General features: G+C 39.6%; 1 protein-coding gene across 3 annotated transcripts in view; it reads right to left on the bottom strand.

Annotated features, from left to right (window-relative positions):
• Positions 1-4,395: 4,395 nt before the first annotated feature.
• The window catches only part of RGS17 (regulator of G protein signaling 17), a 74,226-nt gene continuing 62,677 nt past the window's right edge, over positions 4,396-15,944 (bottom strand). For 2 of the 3 annotated variants that reach the window (XM_049801301.1, XM_049801299.1), the window contains exons 3-5: positions 11,238-11,327; positions 9,081-9,315; positions 4,396-5,568 (exon numbers count right to left, since the gene is read on the bottom strand). In XM_049801301.1, the coding sequence (XP_049657258.1) occupies positions 5,380-5,568; positions 9,081-9,315; positions 11,238-11,327 (514 nt within the window). In that variant the 3' untranslated portion in view covers positions 4,396-5,379. The remainder of the gene's footprint in view (positions 5,569-9,080; positions 9,316-11,237; positions 11,328-15,944) is intronic. The other variant, XM_049801300.1, reaches the window with a different exon arrangement.

The raw sequence follows: 15,944 nt of genomic DNA, 5'->3' as shown, positions 1-15,944 counted from the left end.
TTGTTCCATTCTAGAAGGCCCAAGGCAATACGGTCAACGTGAGAATTTGTTATTTGGAATATTAAACATTACAATGAATGGTTGGATAAAAGCCTTTTCCTATGATTCTAAATGCACCGCTTTGAATAAGGTTTATTGGCAAAATACACTGTAGGAATAATTTATAAAGAAAATCACACTCGAAGAGCTTTGTGGAGAACGTCCAATCTGTGCGGCTAGTCTGGTGCTGACAAACAGCCCAGTCCGTTGTTTATGAAATCTCACCCACCGAAAGCTTCCCTTGCACTCGCTGCTGCCTGCCCATGAAGCTCCCTGAAGCCTTCTTTCAGGAGGGTGAGGGAAAAATGATCAAATTTATGCATTTAATAGACCAAATATCTTGGTGTTCTGTAACAATGAAAGAAATTAAGAGTCTTAACGGCTGTGTGATCCCTGCTTGTGAGAGAAGTATGCAGAACTCAGGAAGTTTAGAGTAAGGGGTGATGTACTGTAAAGCTTTTGAGAAGAAAAAAAGGTAGTGTGAGTCAATGACTGATGGTCAGCCTTTGAATCACTTGAATTGTATCCCTGTTTTAAGTCAATAGGATGGATTGTCACCGAGTGAGTTTATGGATGAAGGAAGGGGCAAAATCTGTCTTTTGGTATAATGTTAAAGTAATATGCAGACAATGTTTATGTCAGTTTTTTTCCAGCTGATTTTGGCACCATTATTGCTTTGTTCTTTCATCCCACAAACGTCACTTCTACTGCTGGCAGAAGTATTCAGGACCTGTGAGAATGGGGCTGATGTTCTGTCACTGCAAACATACTCAGGGTATTGGGGAACAGGATTGGACCTTTGTCACTGCAGCCATGTCCCAGGATGTGCTACAGTGCTACTCATGGGTCTCCAAAAACAGCATTACAGGCTGAGAAAAACCCTATTTTTAAATTGGTAGTTGGACCTAGTTCAAATCAACTTGGAGCAGAAATTGCAGCTGTCTGTCTACATGCAACCTTAATTTTTTGCTTTGTTAGATTTGATAAGGACTCAGGCTGTCGTTGGCTGGGTTAACGCTGCCAGGAGCAGGCTCACAGACATTGTAGAGGTGTGAACTTTACTCCTTGTGCTGTAGAGAGCCCCTGAAGTTAAGAGACTTTCTTGTGTCAGCTTTGCTTTTGAATTGGAGTTCTGGAATACTTATGCTAAATGGCTTTTGCAAGCACTTACTGCATACAGAAGCTGCTGGTTCCTGAGCGGGCTCACGGCGTGGTCAGTCCAGCAAGCTGCTCCCAGCAAAAGAGCCCCCACCTGTTCTAGGTACTGGATCCACAGGCAGATGCTCCTTGCCATTGAATTTACTGCCTATGGGAGCAAGTTTGGCATCAGGTGAGAGCTTAAACCCTGGCTCTTTAAGGTAGAATGTAGGTCTCCTCTATTTGCTTGGTTTAGACTACAGCCTAGCAGACACTTTAGCATGGTTTTAATTTAAAACAGAGCTGTTACTAGCCTAAGTCTGGTTTGTGTCCACTCGGTTGCCCTGCGAATGGATTATGTGGACTCTGCAGGTGCCCAAGCAAGTTGTGGACGGGCTGTGGACCTGGAAGCGCTGTGGCCACATTTCCACAGTACCGTGCTGCCTGGACCCAGCTGGTTAACATGCAGCCCAGCCACCTGTGTCACTGACCTGTCTTTTCTCCATCGTACCTTTAGTCTCCTTCATACCATTGTGCCTTCAGTCTAATTTAAATACTCTTGATACTGTCTGCGGGTTTTGTTTCATCTTGGGTATCCCAAACTACTTTCAGCTAAGTTATGTGAAAGTTGACTGTAAACAGCCAAGTTGAACACATGCATAATAGAATATCTATCCAGTTTCTTTGAAACCTAAACGTCAGGAGTGTACACAAGTGCTCTGCTTATTTGTGGCTATTTGGCATTAGGCTCTATTTGACAGAAAAGATTAAACACTGGGCAAAAGTGACAAAAACATAACTCGCTTTCTGTAGTGCACTTGCTATATACATTCTCATGAAAAACTGAAATACAAGTTAAATACATACTTATTTTATTCCACGCTATAGAATAAGTGTATTTAGGCAGTTTTTCAAAGTGTATTGTACACTGCATGCACAATAAATCATTTTAATAGCTTGACTGTTTTACAATTTGTGTTCAAAGAACTGTATGATAGGCAATGAGATCATGTTATGGAATGACTTGTTGTCCACTTGGACCAAATCCCTCTTTTCACAAAAAAATTTGGGAAACCCAAACTGATAGATGAAATGTATATTAAAAATTTTAATATGAGCATTTGCTCCAAGAAAGAAACTTCACATTATGTTCAATTTTTAAATCCCTCCAAACAGAGGATTTAAGACAAGAAATTTTGAACGTGATTTCATTGCAGTATTACACTGAAGATTGATGTAATATTTTTTCAAAATGATGTAACAGTTTCCAAATACAGATTTTGGAATCTTATGCTAGAAATCAAGATAATATTTTAGGGCCTGCACATTTAGCTTTAAAACTGTCCTTGAAAGGATGACTTGTCTATGTTGACAAGAACTTCTACCTGTGTGAAATATCTTATAAAGATAGCTTATGACTAGCAGGTCACCATCAAATAGTAACACTAAGAATATTCAAGTCTACATTTGTAAAGACTTATGCATGCAGTTTTGTCTCTTACACATTGTTTAGATGTGTGGACTAAATGTATTGTGCCTCAAACACCAACAAACTTGAAGTTACACTATGTAAATATATACATATATGATGCTGTATATGTTTAGTACCACAGTAAATATAACTGTAATCGAATGATACTAGACATATGTAGGACCATAGTTAAATTCCAGTTAAGAAAAAAAGCCAGAAAAAAATCATTTTTTCTAACAGTATTTCACAGTAGAAGGAGGCAGTCCTTTCTCACTGAATTTTCCCCCCTCAGGATTTGTAAACATCATAGCTATTATTCTATCAGTATAATAATTGAATATTTTATTCATAATGGTAAGTAGCTAACCAACATGAATAAAGTTGTCATAACACAATAACACTTTCAGACAAAACAGGTATTTATTAAAAGAAACATTTATAAATATTTTGTCTTGCATTTTAAACTACATTTTCATAAATAACAATATTTAAAAGTGCTGAATATGGTAGGATAGTCAGCAACGCCACTGTAAACAGATTTGTTTTCCACTTTGCAGATTTTTTTTTTAGATCCCATTTTGTCAAACACTACAACAGTTAAAATATTTGCATAGGGAATAGAGAATAGCCCTTTTAATCATCTCCTGAATTCTATATAAATTACAAAACCAAATGAGTTTAAGAAACAGTTCGTTAAATTGTTCGTATATATATATATCCAAAAAAAGCACACAGGTTTCAAGTAAAAAGAATGATTAAAAAATTCCCCAGACTTGCTATTTGAAGCATGTTCAATAAATTAAAAAAAATGAGAGGTAGTAAAACAAAGGAAAAATATAAGCCCCAGAAGATAAACTAAGACCTGCATCCTACCAGTTACTGTATAGCAGCAGACCTGCCTCGGCAGCCACGGCTGCAGCGAGAGCCGGCACCAGAGGCTGCCTGGAGGGAGGAACTGGGGGGTTGGAGCCAAGTGTGTTAGGGCTAGATTCCGCTCAAGGACACAACTGCCAGACCTTCCAGTCCCTTCGAAAGCAACAGGCTTATGCCACGTTTAGTCCTATGCAAGTGAGAAGAACCTTGCCTCTTAAGTCTTAGTACGAGACCAGAGTTGTCAGTATTAAATATATATATACACATACACACACACATATATATATATATATATATTTAACAAGTATTCAACGCCATTTCTTGGTATATCTTTAGCAGTTTGTGAGGGATGCTAACACTCATTTTACTTGTATATGGTAGGTATAAAGATGTGGGGTTTTTAAGTTCCAAGTCACTGTCTCTTTAAACATCAAAATGCATCCTAAAATTGGACATTTTTCGATAAAAAGGCCAAGCAAACACCTATTAAAAACACCATGGCAGCCAAGTGATGGGCGTACTGTGCTGCCTTAGCTCTGATTAAGGGCTCAGTACAGGATTCTTTACCCAGGAAAGACACCCGTTGCATTTTTGTAGGCATTTTGCTTGGGTAAGGACTGTAGGTTTAGGAGCCCTTTAAGTTTGGTTTAATATTACTCTCTAAACCCCTTGTTTTCAAGGAGTTACTCAAAATCAATGAGGCTAGAAGCTAAGATAAGTCTTCTTTAACCCGCCACCTTGTAAAACATTACTTTGCTTAAAAACATTTTTTACTGGATTTAGCTTTCAAAGAAAAGAAAAAATTTTACAGGACAGATGCAATTCATCAAAATGTTCTAAAATGCTCTAAAATGCTACATGTAGGCAATCTTTTATTAAATTTCTTTATTAAAAAAACTAAATTATCAAGCTTTTTGTTTTTTTGTTTTTGTTTTTGTTTTTTTTTTTTTTTTTGCTGAAGTACATAACATTATACAACAGTGTTAGAACTGGATAGCCAGTCTTTAATAAATCAATTACAGTATCTGACATCTGAAATGTACATTGAAAATCTTTGTTCTTTTAACAATTAAACAATATCAGCGCATAGATTGTGTCACCCAGATATGGATCCCTTTAAGTGGTTTGTGCTTTTTTTTTTCCTTTTTTTTTTTTTTTTTTTTTTTCTTTTTTTGACATTGCAAACTCTGTAATGAAAATGCCACAGTTTTGGCAGTGAACAACCAGAGGAATCCTCCGCTTGATTTATTTTAAATAAACAGTGATAAATAGCTCTTTTTTTCTGTACAGAAATATTGGCTTCAAAAAGTCAGTGTATTGTACTCAGTAGAGGATGTTGAGTAATGCTACACCTTAAAAATTGGCTTTTTTCAGTTAGTGATGTTAAAAAATGCAAGCCTCTTTCTGGTTTGCTGCAATTGTTTCTATGTACCATAAGACTGTATTGCACAAAAAAAGTTCTTAAGTACAGATATAATTTATGTTATTGGATTAAATATTGCAACAACTAAGTGGTAAGTGAAGCAGTTTTACCTTGCACATGCAGTGTGAGGATACACAAGGAGGCTGTTCATAAAACTACAAATACATCATTGCAATCTTGACTGCAGTAGGGTGAAAGGAGTGTGAAACAAATGTATTTTGGCAAATCCATTGTTCCCCTCCCATGCCATCTCGAGCAAGGAGGATCTTGGTAAAAATGTAGACAGAGACCATAATATGTATTTGTTTTCTTCACAGTAGCCTGAGTAGTGCTAAACTGTAGTTCTCCAGGAACCCAGCTCCAGATGTTATTAAACTACTTTTCTTCCATCCCACCCACCCCCAAAAAATCAAGTTATTTTGCTTGAAAATTATAACTAAGTTTCAGAAGTAGAGCCTGTAATACTTTCAACAAGAGACTTATAAATCTGAGAGTTCAAAAACCTTGGAAAAGAGTCTCTGTGCATTAGGGTGTATATCTGGAGTTGGGCATCTTCATACATGTGAGGGCTGGGATCCAATAAGTTTCTGTTGATCACTTCTCTCACCCGGGAATCAAGACTAACCTGAAGAAGATGAGAACACACTAATTTTAAATAGTTATATTGGAAAGGCTGTTATATGTATCTTTATTTCCCAGGGCTCCATTGAACATGACAAGTTTTATCAGTTTATTCAAGTAATGCTCTGTGCTTCTTTCAGAGCCACCAAATTACAGACCGATACAGTCAACTCTATTTCAGTTTTGACTTGGTCTCTGCATCCATCTTAAGATTTGTAAGATGAAATGCAGCTGTATAACAGAATAAATACAGTGCAACTAAATAAACCTCTGCAGTAACCCAGATTTCCCAAAATATGTTATTTTACATTTTTTAATTTTTTTTTTACATATTTAAAATTACTTCTCTGAAATGAATGCTGAATGACTGTCATTCAGAGAGCTGAAATGTTTTTTTCCCGACCATTTGTGGTTAAGTCTTTAGAAGCTTTCTATTCAGCATTCTCATCTGGCTGCCCTACAGATTTTTTCCCCATTTTTTTCAGGCACTGCACTTGTTACTCACAAATTACCCAGAGTTTGTTATCGTGTCCATTGTGTTAATCTCCCCATTAATATTAACTATTTCAGATTAGTCCCTCAAGACTCTTCAACATCTAGTAATTTATACTTTCAGGATATCATATGCCCATATTGAAGTTGTTAGCAAGTTTCAATTTTCGCTTCTTACTTACTTTCCATTTGTAACGAACTCCTGTGCCTAGGCAGAAAAGGGCATATTATGCTTGGGATGGATGCACAGATGATTTTAGAATATCCTTTAGAAATTTGTAAGAATGTACAGCTTATCCACAAAATGCTCTAAACCCAGTAAAATTAATGCCTTCTGGATTAAATGAAATGGCAGTAGCAGGAAAGCCCACTGGGGCCGGCAAGGGTTTCCTCAGCTAAGGAGAAAAAGGCTAACACACTGAGTAGAGAAATACCGAGCATAGATCAGTTGAGCTACTGTACTTTACACCAGGTTGCAATCTGACCCTACTACTCTGCAACCCTATCAATAGTCATATCGTCCGAAGAATTGAGTTCAAACCTGGAAAGCTCCGCGTACCGAGACGCCTTGGGAAGCTCCGCGTACCAAGACGCCTTGATATGCGAAGGGTGCTACCTACCTCAGAACGTGTGTGGATGCGTGAGCTTGTGCATTGTTATATGTGGTGAAGCAAAATCTTCGGAACGCGGGTGTACCGAGGAGCAAAACCACATTTTCATTGTCTCTTCAGCACCAGCTGTAGAATCTGGCATTGTCGGTTTGCTGGCATATGGGAGTACGTTACTGCCACAGCGGGCGAGCTCCTTCTCCTCCAGTATTTGCTGTTACTTGGTTATGGGTCACAAGGCACGGCTACGATGCAGCGCGTAACCTGTTGCCTATCCCCGCTAGCAGACCGTACCTACCATTCAAGGGCGCTGCCTCTGCAGAACACCCACTGTGCCTGCTCCACGCGCGCCCCGTCCCAGCGCTCGTCGCTCCGCCCGCCCGCAGCGCCCCGGGGCGCTGGCGCTGGGCCCCCTCACGGGTGGGCAGCGGGGCCGCGGCAGCGGCCAGGAGCGGCTGCCCCCCCTTCCCACCCCGGCGCGTCCCATCCCTTGCGCTGGCACGGCTCTCTGGGCAGCCCCGCAGCCAGCTGAGTTAAGGAATCCATCCGTCCGAAAGCGGCACTTCTTTTCGGGGCGGTTTTCAACCGGGGCGTTTTGCTGGTAGAAGTCGTTGTCTAACTAAGGCAGCGGTGCGAGCGGACCGGGTTGTCCGGCAGGAACGAACAGACCGGTGGGGCCGCTCGGGCAGGGACTACCTGCTTTTAGAGGCAACAGCGTGCGGGGGTGTAGTGCTCTGGTAGTTTTGAGAAGCAGGGCTGCAGCCGCGTGTCTTCAGAATTTATTTGAATAGGTTTCGATCCTAGACCATTGCGTTTCTGTAGCACAGAAACGACACGCGAAGATTTAAGCAGTTCTCCCCCTGGCACACATGGACATGCACATATCTTAGCAAAAAAAGCTTGTGCAGTTAACTAATCGGTTCTTCATTATCAAATATAATAGCTGGGATAAAAAGCTCAAATTTGGCAGGATGGTGGGGTTTTGTGCCGTTGAATATAGTAAAAGCTAATTGCACTTATAGAATGAAAAAATTTAATTACGGAACTACTAATTTACGTCGTAGTTTTTCAGTGACTCACTAAAGCCAGATGGCAAAACTAGCTGGAATTATTAAAGGTATTTCCTTGCTAAACAGATGAATACAAAGTATCTGTTTGTCATACTAAGGCCTTCTGCCTCAATAACTTCATCACTGAACATGCGATGCTAAATACTTTAGCTCTTATACCAGAAGATCGCATCTGGAATGGGATGCCGGCATGAACAAGAACTTTTCAGCTCCTGTGCCGATCTAAAGCATTGCAAACAGTTCTTGTTTGCCTCAGAAGATTTCCAGTTGCAGGAGCAACTGGATCGATGGCATCTGCACATGTCCAGTGCATCAAGTTTGTGAGTACTTTTGTTAAACCCTAAGTCAAATAGCAGTTAGTTAGTTTGAATTTTAACTGCTGGTTGACCTTAGCTTAAAAAGACAACTGAGCATTCAGCACGTAGTACTTACGTACTAGAGATATTATACGAAAAACTCAGTATTAGCTTGCTGTACTGGCAGTTATCTCACTCCAAAGCAAAAGTATACACCATGGCACAAGAGAAGATAATGGAGCTATAAATTGCTGTGTGCTTCATTCATATGAATGAAGTTGCAAATTATTACTGAATGCAGTGCAGAAGTAAAAGGTGGGAAGCAAGGTTCTTCACGGTGAGCATAAATTAGCATAACACCATTGAGTGGAAAGTCAGATGCAATGCACAGACAAGGCAAAGGAGCTAAAGGTACATGATGTGGCCTAAGAAAGGTTCTTCTATAGTGCTGATATATTTACATTTATCTCTATTCCAAAACATGGTGTGATAGGGGATACTTGTTCTTTAGCCCAGGTGAAGATAATTTCATAACTTGACTATTTCAGTTTCAGGGTTGAAGGAAATCTTACATAATTTCCTAGATGTTCTCATACTTTTCATCAGAGAAAATATGTGGTCTCCATTCCTGGACTCTCACATAGGAATAACCAGTGCAAATTTGGATTTTCTCCCAGACAGCTGTTGCAGAAGATAAATCTATAATGATTCTGATTTAAATTCCTTAATTTGGGTGCCTTTTCTCCAGAAATTCATTTGCATTACTTACTTCCTCTCTCTGGCAGGCAGGTAGCATTACTAAAGCAGCATACCTATTTCTCAGCCTTCTCTTACTGGAGTTTCTTGAGTCTTATAGAGAGCTTTGAGTGTTCTGGCCAGTGATGCTAAATGGCCTGGCACCTGTGTCCCTTCCTTTCCTGATTTAATGTCCATACTAAGACTTTCATCTGACAAATCAGGCAGACCTTTAGAGCCCCATCTGGCAATCCAGGGTATAACATTTCTGCTCCAGAATAACAGAAAATGCAAACGTAATGTTTACAGCTTTACCTCTTTTGGTGATAGTATAGAAATGTAATCTTCATATATAAGTCTTGCTTTTTCTTCAATAACTTTCTTGTTCTGTTCCTTCTTTAGATCTTCACAGGCAAGCCAGAAAAGCAGGTTCTCCTCACTATACTCTGTTCGAAGAAACTCTCTGAAAAGGTTCCTCCCAGCTGGTGTTTTCATCATCTTGTCAAAATTCTGAGCCCAAGACAAAATTTCATCTGCAGTAGGATTTTGGCTGCAAAAGCAAAGTATCATTACAAATATGCGTCTATTTTTGTAACAGTGTTTTCATACATTCATCCAAAAATTCTCCTTTCAACTGCACTGTAGTCCAGAGTGAAAACTGGAAGCAACAAGGCTTCAGCAGTGACAGGGGAATTTTCTTCACTCTCCACTTGTGCATTCATTATCTCGATAGCCCACTAAACGTGTTTAACATTACGAGACATGCACTTGGCTTTCTACAAGTTTTCTACTAGAGTTGTTAGCCATCAGACTCAAAGACAAAATCCCACAACAGCATTGAATTCCTGCCTTTGCAGTTAAGGGAGATGTGATTTCAGGGAGCTGGCAATAGACTCTTTTTTCATGAGGGGTTTAGATGACACCTGATGTCCCTGCCTGCTTCTGATGGTGTTTGGCCAATCACTGGCTGCCACATGATTTGGTTCAGGAAGGACAAGGAAAACAAAAGCCTCTTGGCAGCCAAAAGCATACTAATGAGGGCCAACAAAATAGTAATTCAGAGAGCATTTAAATTAGCATATTTCTCTGTGCTTGTACCTAAGGGTTGCTAAGCTTCCCTCTGTTTGGCGCTATTGACCTGAATGATGATCTATTGGCATGAGATGTGACGGACATTGCTGGCAAAACTGGAGAGAGAAGAAATGGGAAAAAGTCCTTATTCCCATTCTCTGAAGGAAACTATTCGTGGATTCTAACAGTGGACACACTGGTTAAGTGATCAGAAGACTAACTTGTGTCACTAATCCATTAATGTACTAATGCAGAGCTTGAGAAGGTAAGACTCCAAGTTACTTAACAACAATTAAATATAGTTTCAAACTTAATTCTGAGCGCTTGCCCCCCCTCCCTGATAGGATCCAAAACAAGAGCTTTACTAGCTGTTGTTAATAGCTTCCGTGTAATCATGTTGCACAACAACTGACATTTGCCTATATGATTTCCCTTCAAGTCCATTTATCAACTCCTACTCTGCATGCAAGGCAGTCTGGATGATGGGAATATATTTGTGATAGCTTTTCGGCAGTCCAAAAGATCTAATGAATGAGAAAGTGTTTAACATTTAAACTATCCAGCAAAATAATCGTAATTTGATCCGAAAAGTATAAACATATAGATTTGAAGGTGAAAAGTCCTCTCTCTGAGGAGAGTGAAAGAACCAGCTGAGGTGGATGGAGCTGACAAGCAACCTGTGCTCCCTCATTTTCTGTTGGGAAGCTTTCCTCACCACAGTATTTTGTGGAAATTTCTGACATTGTCCTCTCATAAATGACCTTGAGTAGCAATGAAGACAATGAGTGGTTTGGGTTGCTTTTACCATCAATCATATCCTCTTGAGGTAAGTTTTAATTTACTTTTTATGGGACTAGAGAACTCAAGGCCACTGATAGGTTATAATTTTTCCCAAAACAATAAACATGGGCCCTAACTTTAGACAGAAGTTCAGACTTCCAGTGTGTGTTAGCCTGTTTCTCAAGGTATGTGTTTCCTTAGTTAATTCCAGTGAAACCCTAGTCCAAGCTGTTTTATGAAAGGTAGCCATGTTAAAAATCTGACTATGAAGTACACTTGGGCCCCGTTAGTTTTTCTTCTTGTCTCGATAAACAGAAGAAAATGATCCCACAGGTGGCGAAGGCTTCTTATAGAGACCCACAGATCTATGGAACCATCCATGTGCCTCCCATTCCTCCCCACCATTCTCCCCCGCAAATAAGAAACTGTAAGTAAGCCTGGCTTATGAATGTCTCTGCTGGCTTTTCATTGTCAGGACAGATTTTGCTTCCTTTTCTATAGAATTTTTTGGAGGAAAAGTAATTAGAAGGACATTCCAGAAGCATAAAAACCAAGGCAATTCTTGAGATTAGTTACAGGCAAATTAAAAACATTTCCTAGACAACAGTTTGACCAACTTACCATTCTTCTATGACTTGGATACTCTCCATTTTGGTCGTGTGTGTTGGCCTTCCTGCATTGTCTCCTCTATCTTCATTCCTAACAGTGAGGCTGCAATGTAGTACAACACTTTATTTTGTCTAGAGAAAGTTAATTTAAAACAACGACTACAGTAATGAAAACTTTTAAAATATATAAACCTATGTAAAATGTCATTTTTCACTCTTGCCCCTAAAATTTTAGAGAGTAATTTTTGATAATGACTTCTCCCCTTAATTCTGATGAATATTAATTAACAGTTGCTATAGCATGTGTAATGTTTTACAGGCTCACAGTTTATCCACTGAAAGATGGACACAAACTTAGAGGCCACTTTTGGAGTGATTTCACTTAGTAAATTGAGCATATTAGTAACAATAAGGGTAGGGGGGATAAGAATATCTGAACCGGACATTGATGAGGCTTTGGTACCCCACCAGTTCTGGATGGTTGTTTATTCTTTATGAATGTTCCCTTTTTTCTCTCCAGGATACGGTGGCAGTAGATGGCTCAGATACAGAACTTAGTGTGTGGCAGCTCCTTATGATTTCCTCCTCTGACCTACATTTGTTTTTCATTCCAAAAAGTAAAACTTACTGGCCTCTCAACAGAGAGGCATCCATTACCCTCGTATTACCACAAGCAAGGAAAAGAAAGACTTCCTTTATGTAAGGATGTTTTTAATTTTTTTTTTTCTTCTTCTTTTTTGAGGTGGTAACTAGCATCAGTTATTTTTCTGTAAGTATCTTTTTAATTGGATTTGCTTTAGTGGTAGCGACTTCCTCTGTGTGTGCTCTCTATGAATGTTCTGGAACATGGCCTTGCCAGCAAAAAACACAATTACCGGTAACTACTGAAATAAAGCACATTTTGAATGGCATAAGTATTCATATAGGAAACCTGGTTCCAATAATTAAACTTAAGAAGTGGAGTGTAGTAAGGACATGGAGATTTCCCTTTATCATGTGTTCCCTATGTGTCCAATTGAAAGAAAACACATAACCAAGCAAAAAATCCCCCCCTCCCAATCCTCATAGAGCTCATATTTTAATATTGAGTATTCACCGTACAGTGATGCTCTCAGTCATCGTAAGTGGGGATGTACGAAAATACGTTGGTAGCATAAAGCCTCTCCCTCCCCCACTAATCTGAGTAACTTCTGCTCAGCTCTCAGAAGAAATCCCAGATTCGAGAGATTTTTACCACAAATAACGTTTCTTTCTAGCCCCTCTGCACTTATGAGTTTCTTCAACATTTTTTTCCAAGCGTTTGGCAGAGTTACCAGGTGATCTCAAGTACTCTTCTGAAAACGGGAAGTTTAAGCTCCCAGGTAACGCAGAGCACATATTAAGACTTAAACATTACAAAGACGTACACTTTCAAACGAAGCTGTTTGATACTGGTTGCTCCTTCACTTACCTGCCAAGACCTTAGTTCAGGCCCTTGGTCCTGCTTCCCCTGTTACAGCGTAGGAATGCAGCTCCAGTGCTGCTAAGGTGTTAGGCTGTCATCAACTGCTGCAGGAGAAACAACACATCCTGAACTCTGGGGTTGGCAGGTAAAAAGCCTTTCCGTCTCCTCTGACCTGTTGCTCGTCAGTCTATAGCGGGAGCACCCAGGAAAGCCAACGGGAGTTCCGTATACAGGAGGAGAAAAAAAGGGGCCATCCACTTTCTGTCTTGTAATCTTTAAGTCCACACATGTAACTGCGTAGGGTCACCTCGCATCTGGCTGGAGCACAAAGTTGGGGTGAGGGAGAAACAGGGAAGGCACTAAGCTTCTCTCTCTCCCTCCCTCCCTCCCTCCTTTGCAGTCCGTAGGTAGAGCAGCATTTGTCTCCTCTGCTAGGTGCAGAGAACTGGGTGTCCTTTGGTTCCATGGAAGAGTAACGCCATGGAAGGAGGAAACAGCTTGGGAACGTTGGGAATGTAACGGGATGTTCACCCGAGTCCATCCAAAAGAGAATGAAGCTGCCTGTTTTCTTTCCTCCATCACATGAGCAGCAGCTAAGCTGTACTGAGATAATTTACTTGTCGGGCAGTAGACATCCAAGGTTTGGATGCAGAGTCTTACTGGAAGTAGAATGTGACTCATCTGAGAGCAGTTAATCTACACTGCTAATTTAATTTCATGTCTGGGATCAAATACTCTTTGTTTTTCTCATGCCAAATCTGTGCTAAACTTAGGAAAACTGACATGGGCTGATGAAGGTGGAATACAAGTAGTGAGTGGTGAGTCAGAAAGGGAAACAGGAAAACAGACAAGAAAGCCATGTTGACTTGATTGCACTTGTTTATCAAAGGAGTAATGGATAGGCCCTACGCATTTTGATTTTCTACAGGACTACACCTCAGTAAAAAGTTCAGATGGTGGGCCCAGAACGTAGCGTGCAGTTTTCTGGTATCTATACCAGAGTGACAATGCGAGGTACACACTTGGCCCTAATTCCTTCATCTCACCACTCATAGCTGGAGTTCAATGGCTGAAGTTAGTCAGAGTTGCAAAACAGGGAAGACTCTAAAGAAAGAAGTGTTATACCTGGTTGGAACAATTTCTTGAGTTTCGGTATTGTATTTAAAACTGTGCTAAATTTATAATACATCTTGGCCTAAATTCTGCATTACGTTTCTAGTAACAAACACTAGCACTACATTTCAACTTTTATTTATCAACATCTGTCAAGGCTGGAGTTCCATCGGATACATTACTTTTGATATGTTTTTCCTGTGAAAGAAACCATCATTTTTATACAGAAGTACATTCAATATAGACACGTTCTGTTTTCACTCAAGGAACTGGTTGATGTTTGCTTATAAAAAAAATTAAACATTTACACATTTGTGACTGCAAAGATAATTTAAAAGCAGCCTTTAAATAACGCTGATCACAGTAACACATTGCTACCTTTTACCTCAAATTGACAGCACTGCATTGCTATGTTGTTATCTTCAGTTGAAAATACCCTATCTGTTCACATTTTTCTGTGGAATTCAAGCAGTCCTCAGCAGGAAAGGCACCCTGTATACCTGGAGTTGGTGTCCTTGATACATTATTCCATCATGGAAGCTAGCTGATTATGTCAGAAAAATTACGCTGTATAGTGTAAAACTAAACAGAATAAAAGTAACAGGATAAATATTAACAAAATTATCTTAGTTAAGGCTTTGAGAAGAGGAAATTGCTGATATGCCTTATCAAAAAGTAGTTAAATGAAAGGGAGGTGTTCTAGAGAGATATCTGATGCAAGTTAACATATATGGTGCCATTATTATTTATTAGTTGGAGTACATCCATCAGATATCTTTAAAATTTAGAGATGTAAAGTACCCATGATAAAAGCACGACAAAACTGCTAATGCCTTAAAAAAGAGAGAGTTTGGGGTGTCTAAAGGCTGACTTTAAGTGGAAAGCACAAGCACTGGTTTGTTTTCTGTTCCTATGGAAGGTTTGTTCTACCTGCTTTTATGCTGGTTTTATTGCTCTGGAGAATATGGTAAAAAGTACTTCAGTAAACCCAAGTGGCCTGAGCTTGATGTACCTTTCAAATATATTTTGGGTTCCTGTCTTCTACAAAAATGATAGTTGCTTTAACTACTGCAACAGTATTATTATAATTTCTGTTTGGAGTGCATTTCTATTTTGCAACTTCACAGACTTTATAAGTAAAAATGTTAATGACCAGGGACTATTTGAAGAAGTATACAAATTGAACAAATTACCACATATAAGGTTAAATTAGTCAAGGTTCCTAGCTGATGTGTGTTTGGAGGAACGACTGGGATTCAGAAAACCAATCTTTATTTATTTGGCTACTCTTATTCCACTGTTAATATTCATGTTCAGCAATTAAATAATTGTTCTGTTGAGTAATTACTTAGCATGGCACTGCTGCACGGTAAGGTGAAAAAGCCAAGCTAATTGGATAAAATTATCAAGAGAGTCGGACTAATTTAAGGGCAAAAATCTTACTGACTCTTCCTCCAGGTGTTTCCAGCTGGTGGTTTTAGCCTTTTTTTTAAAGTTGCTCAGCATCCCTACTGCTGCACTGACCTTCTACTGCCATTAAGAAACTGAAAATCATTTAGAGCTTGGACCTAATCTTTCATTCTCTGTATATCCACTAAAGAAATAGTCTTTAATTGCTTCCCAAGGGTCAGATTCTCATGTACCAGTAGCCTAAATCTGGTGAATCAGTGAAATTACTCTTATCACTGTGGCAAGAAAACTATGCCATTGTGACAGGTCCTAGGATTAATATTCTGCCCATGCATGGCTGACACCAGTTACAATTCACTCAGGTATTTTATCAGTTATGTGCATGATATGCAGTATATCATCACAGTATTTTGCAATTATGTCTGGCTTTGAAGACAATGTGACAATTAAAGCCTCTTGCCTTAGTGGTGTTTTTTGTGCTGCCAGGAGGATAAAGAGTAGAAATCAAACCAGGACACTGTGAACTACTTGATAGGCTATTGGGTTGCCATTCAGGAGATCTGTGCTCAATTCCTACTTCTTGGCTGAAGTTTGTAGATGCTAGGCCCCGCAGAGCAACGATTACATTTTAGGCTGAACCTGCGTATGTCACAGTAGGGCCACAAACCCTCTAGGCCAGCCCTGTAACACAAAAATCTTCCTTATTCCAGCCCAAACGCCACATGAAGTCAGCTGCACATACATAATTTAAAG

This window comes from Accipiter gentilis, chromosome 5 (assembly GCF_929443795.1).
Source record: "Accipiter gentilis chromosome 5, bAccGen1.1, whole genome shotgun sequence".
Classification (NCBI taxonomy): domain Eukaryota; kingdom Metazoa; phylum Chordata; class Aves; order Accipitriformes; family Accipitridae; genus Astur; species Astur gentilis.
This window is presented reverse-complemented; position numbering and strand designations above follow the sequence as displayed.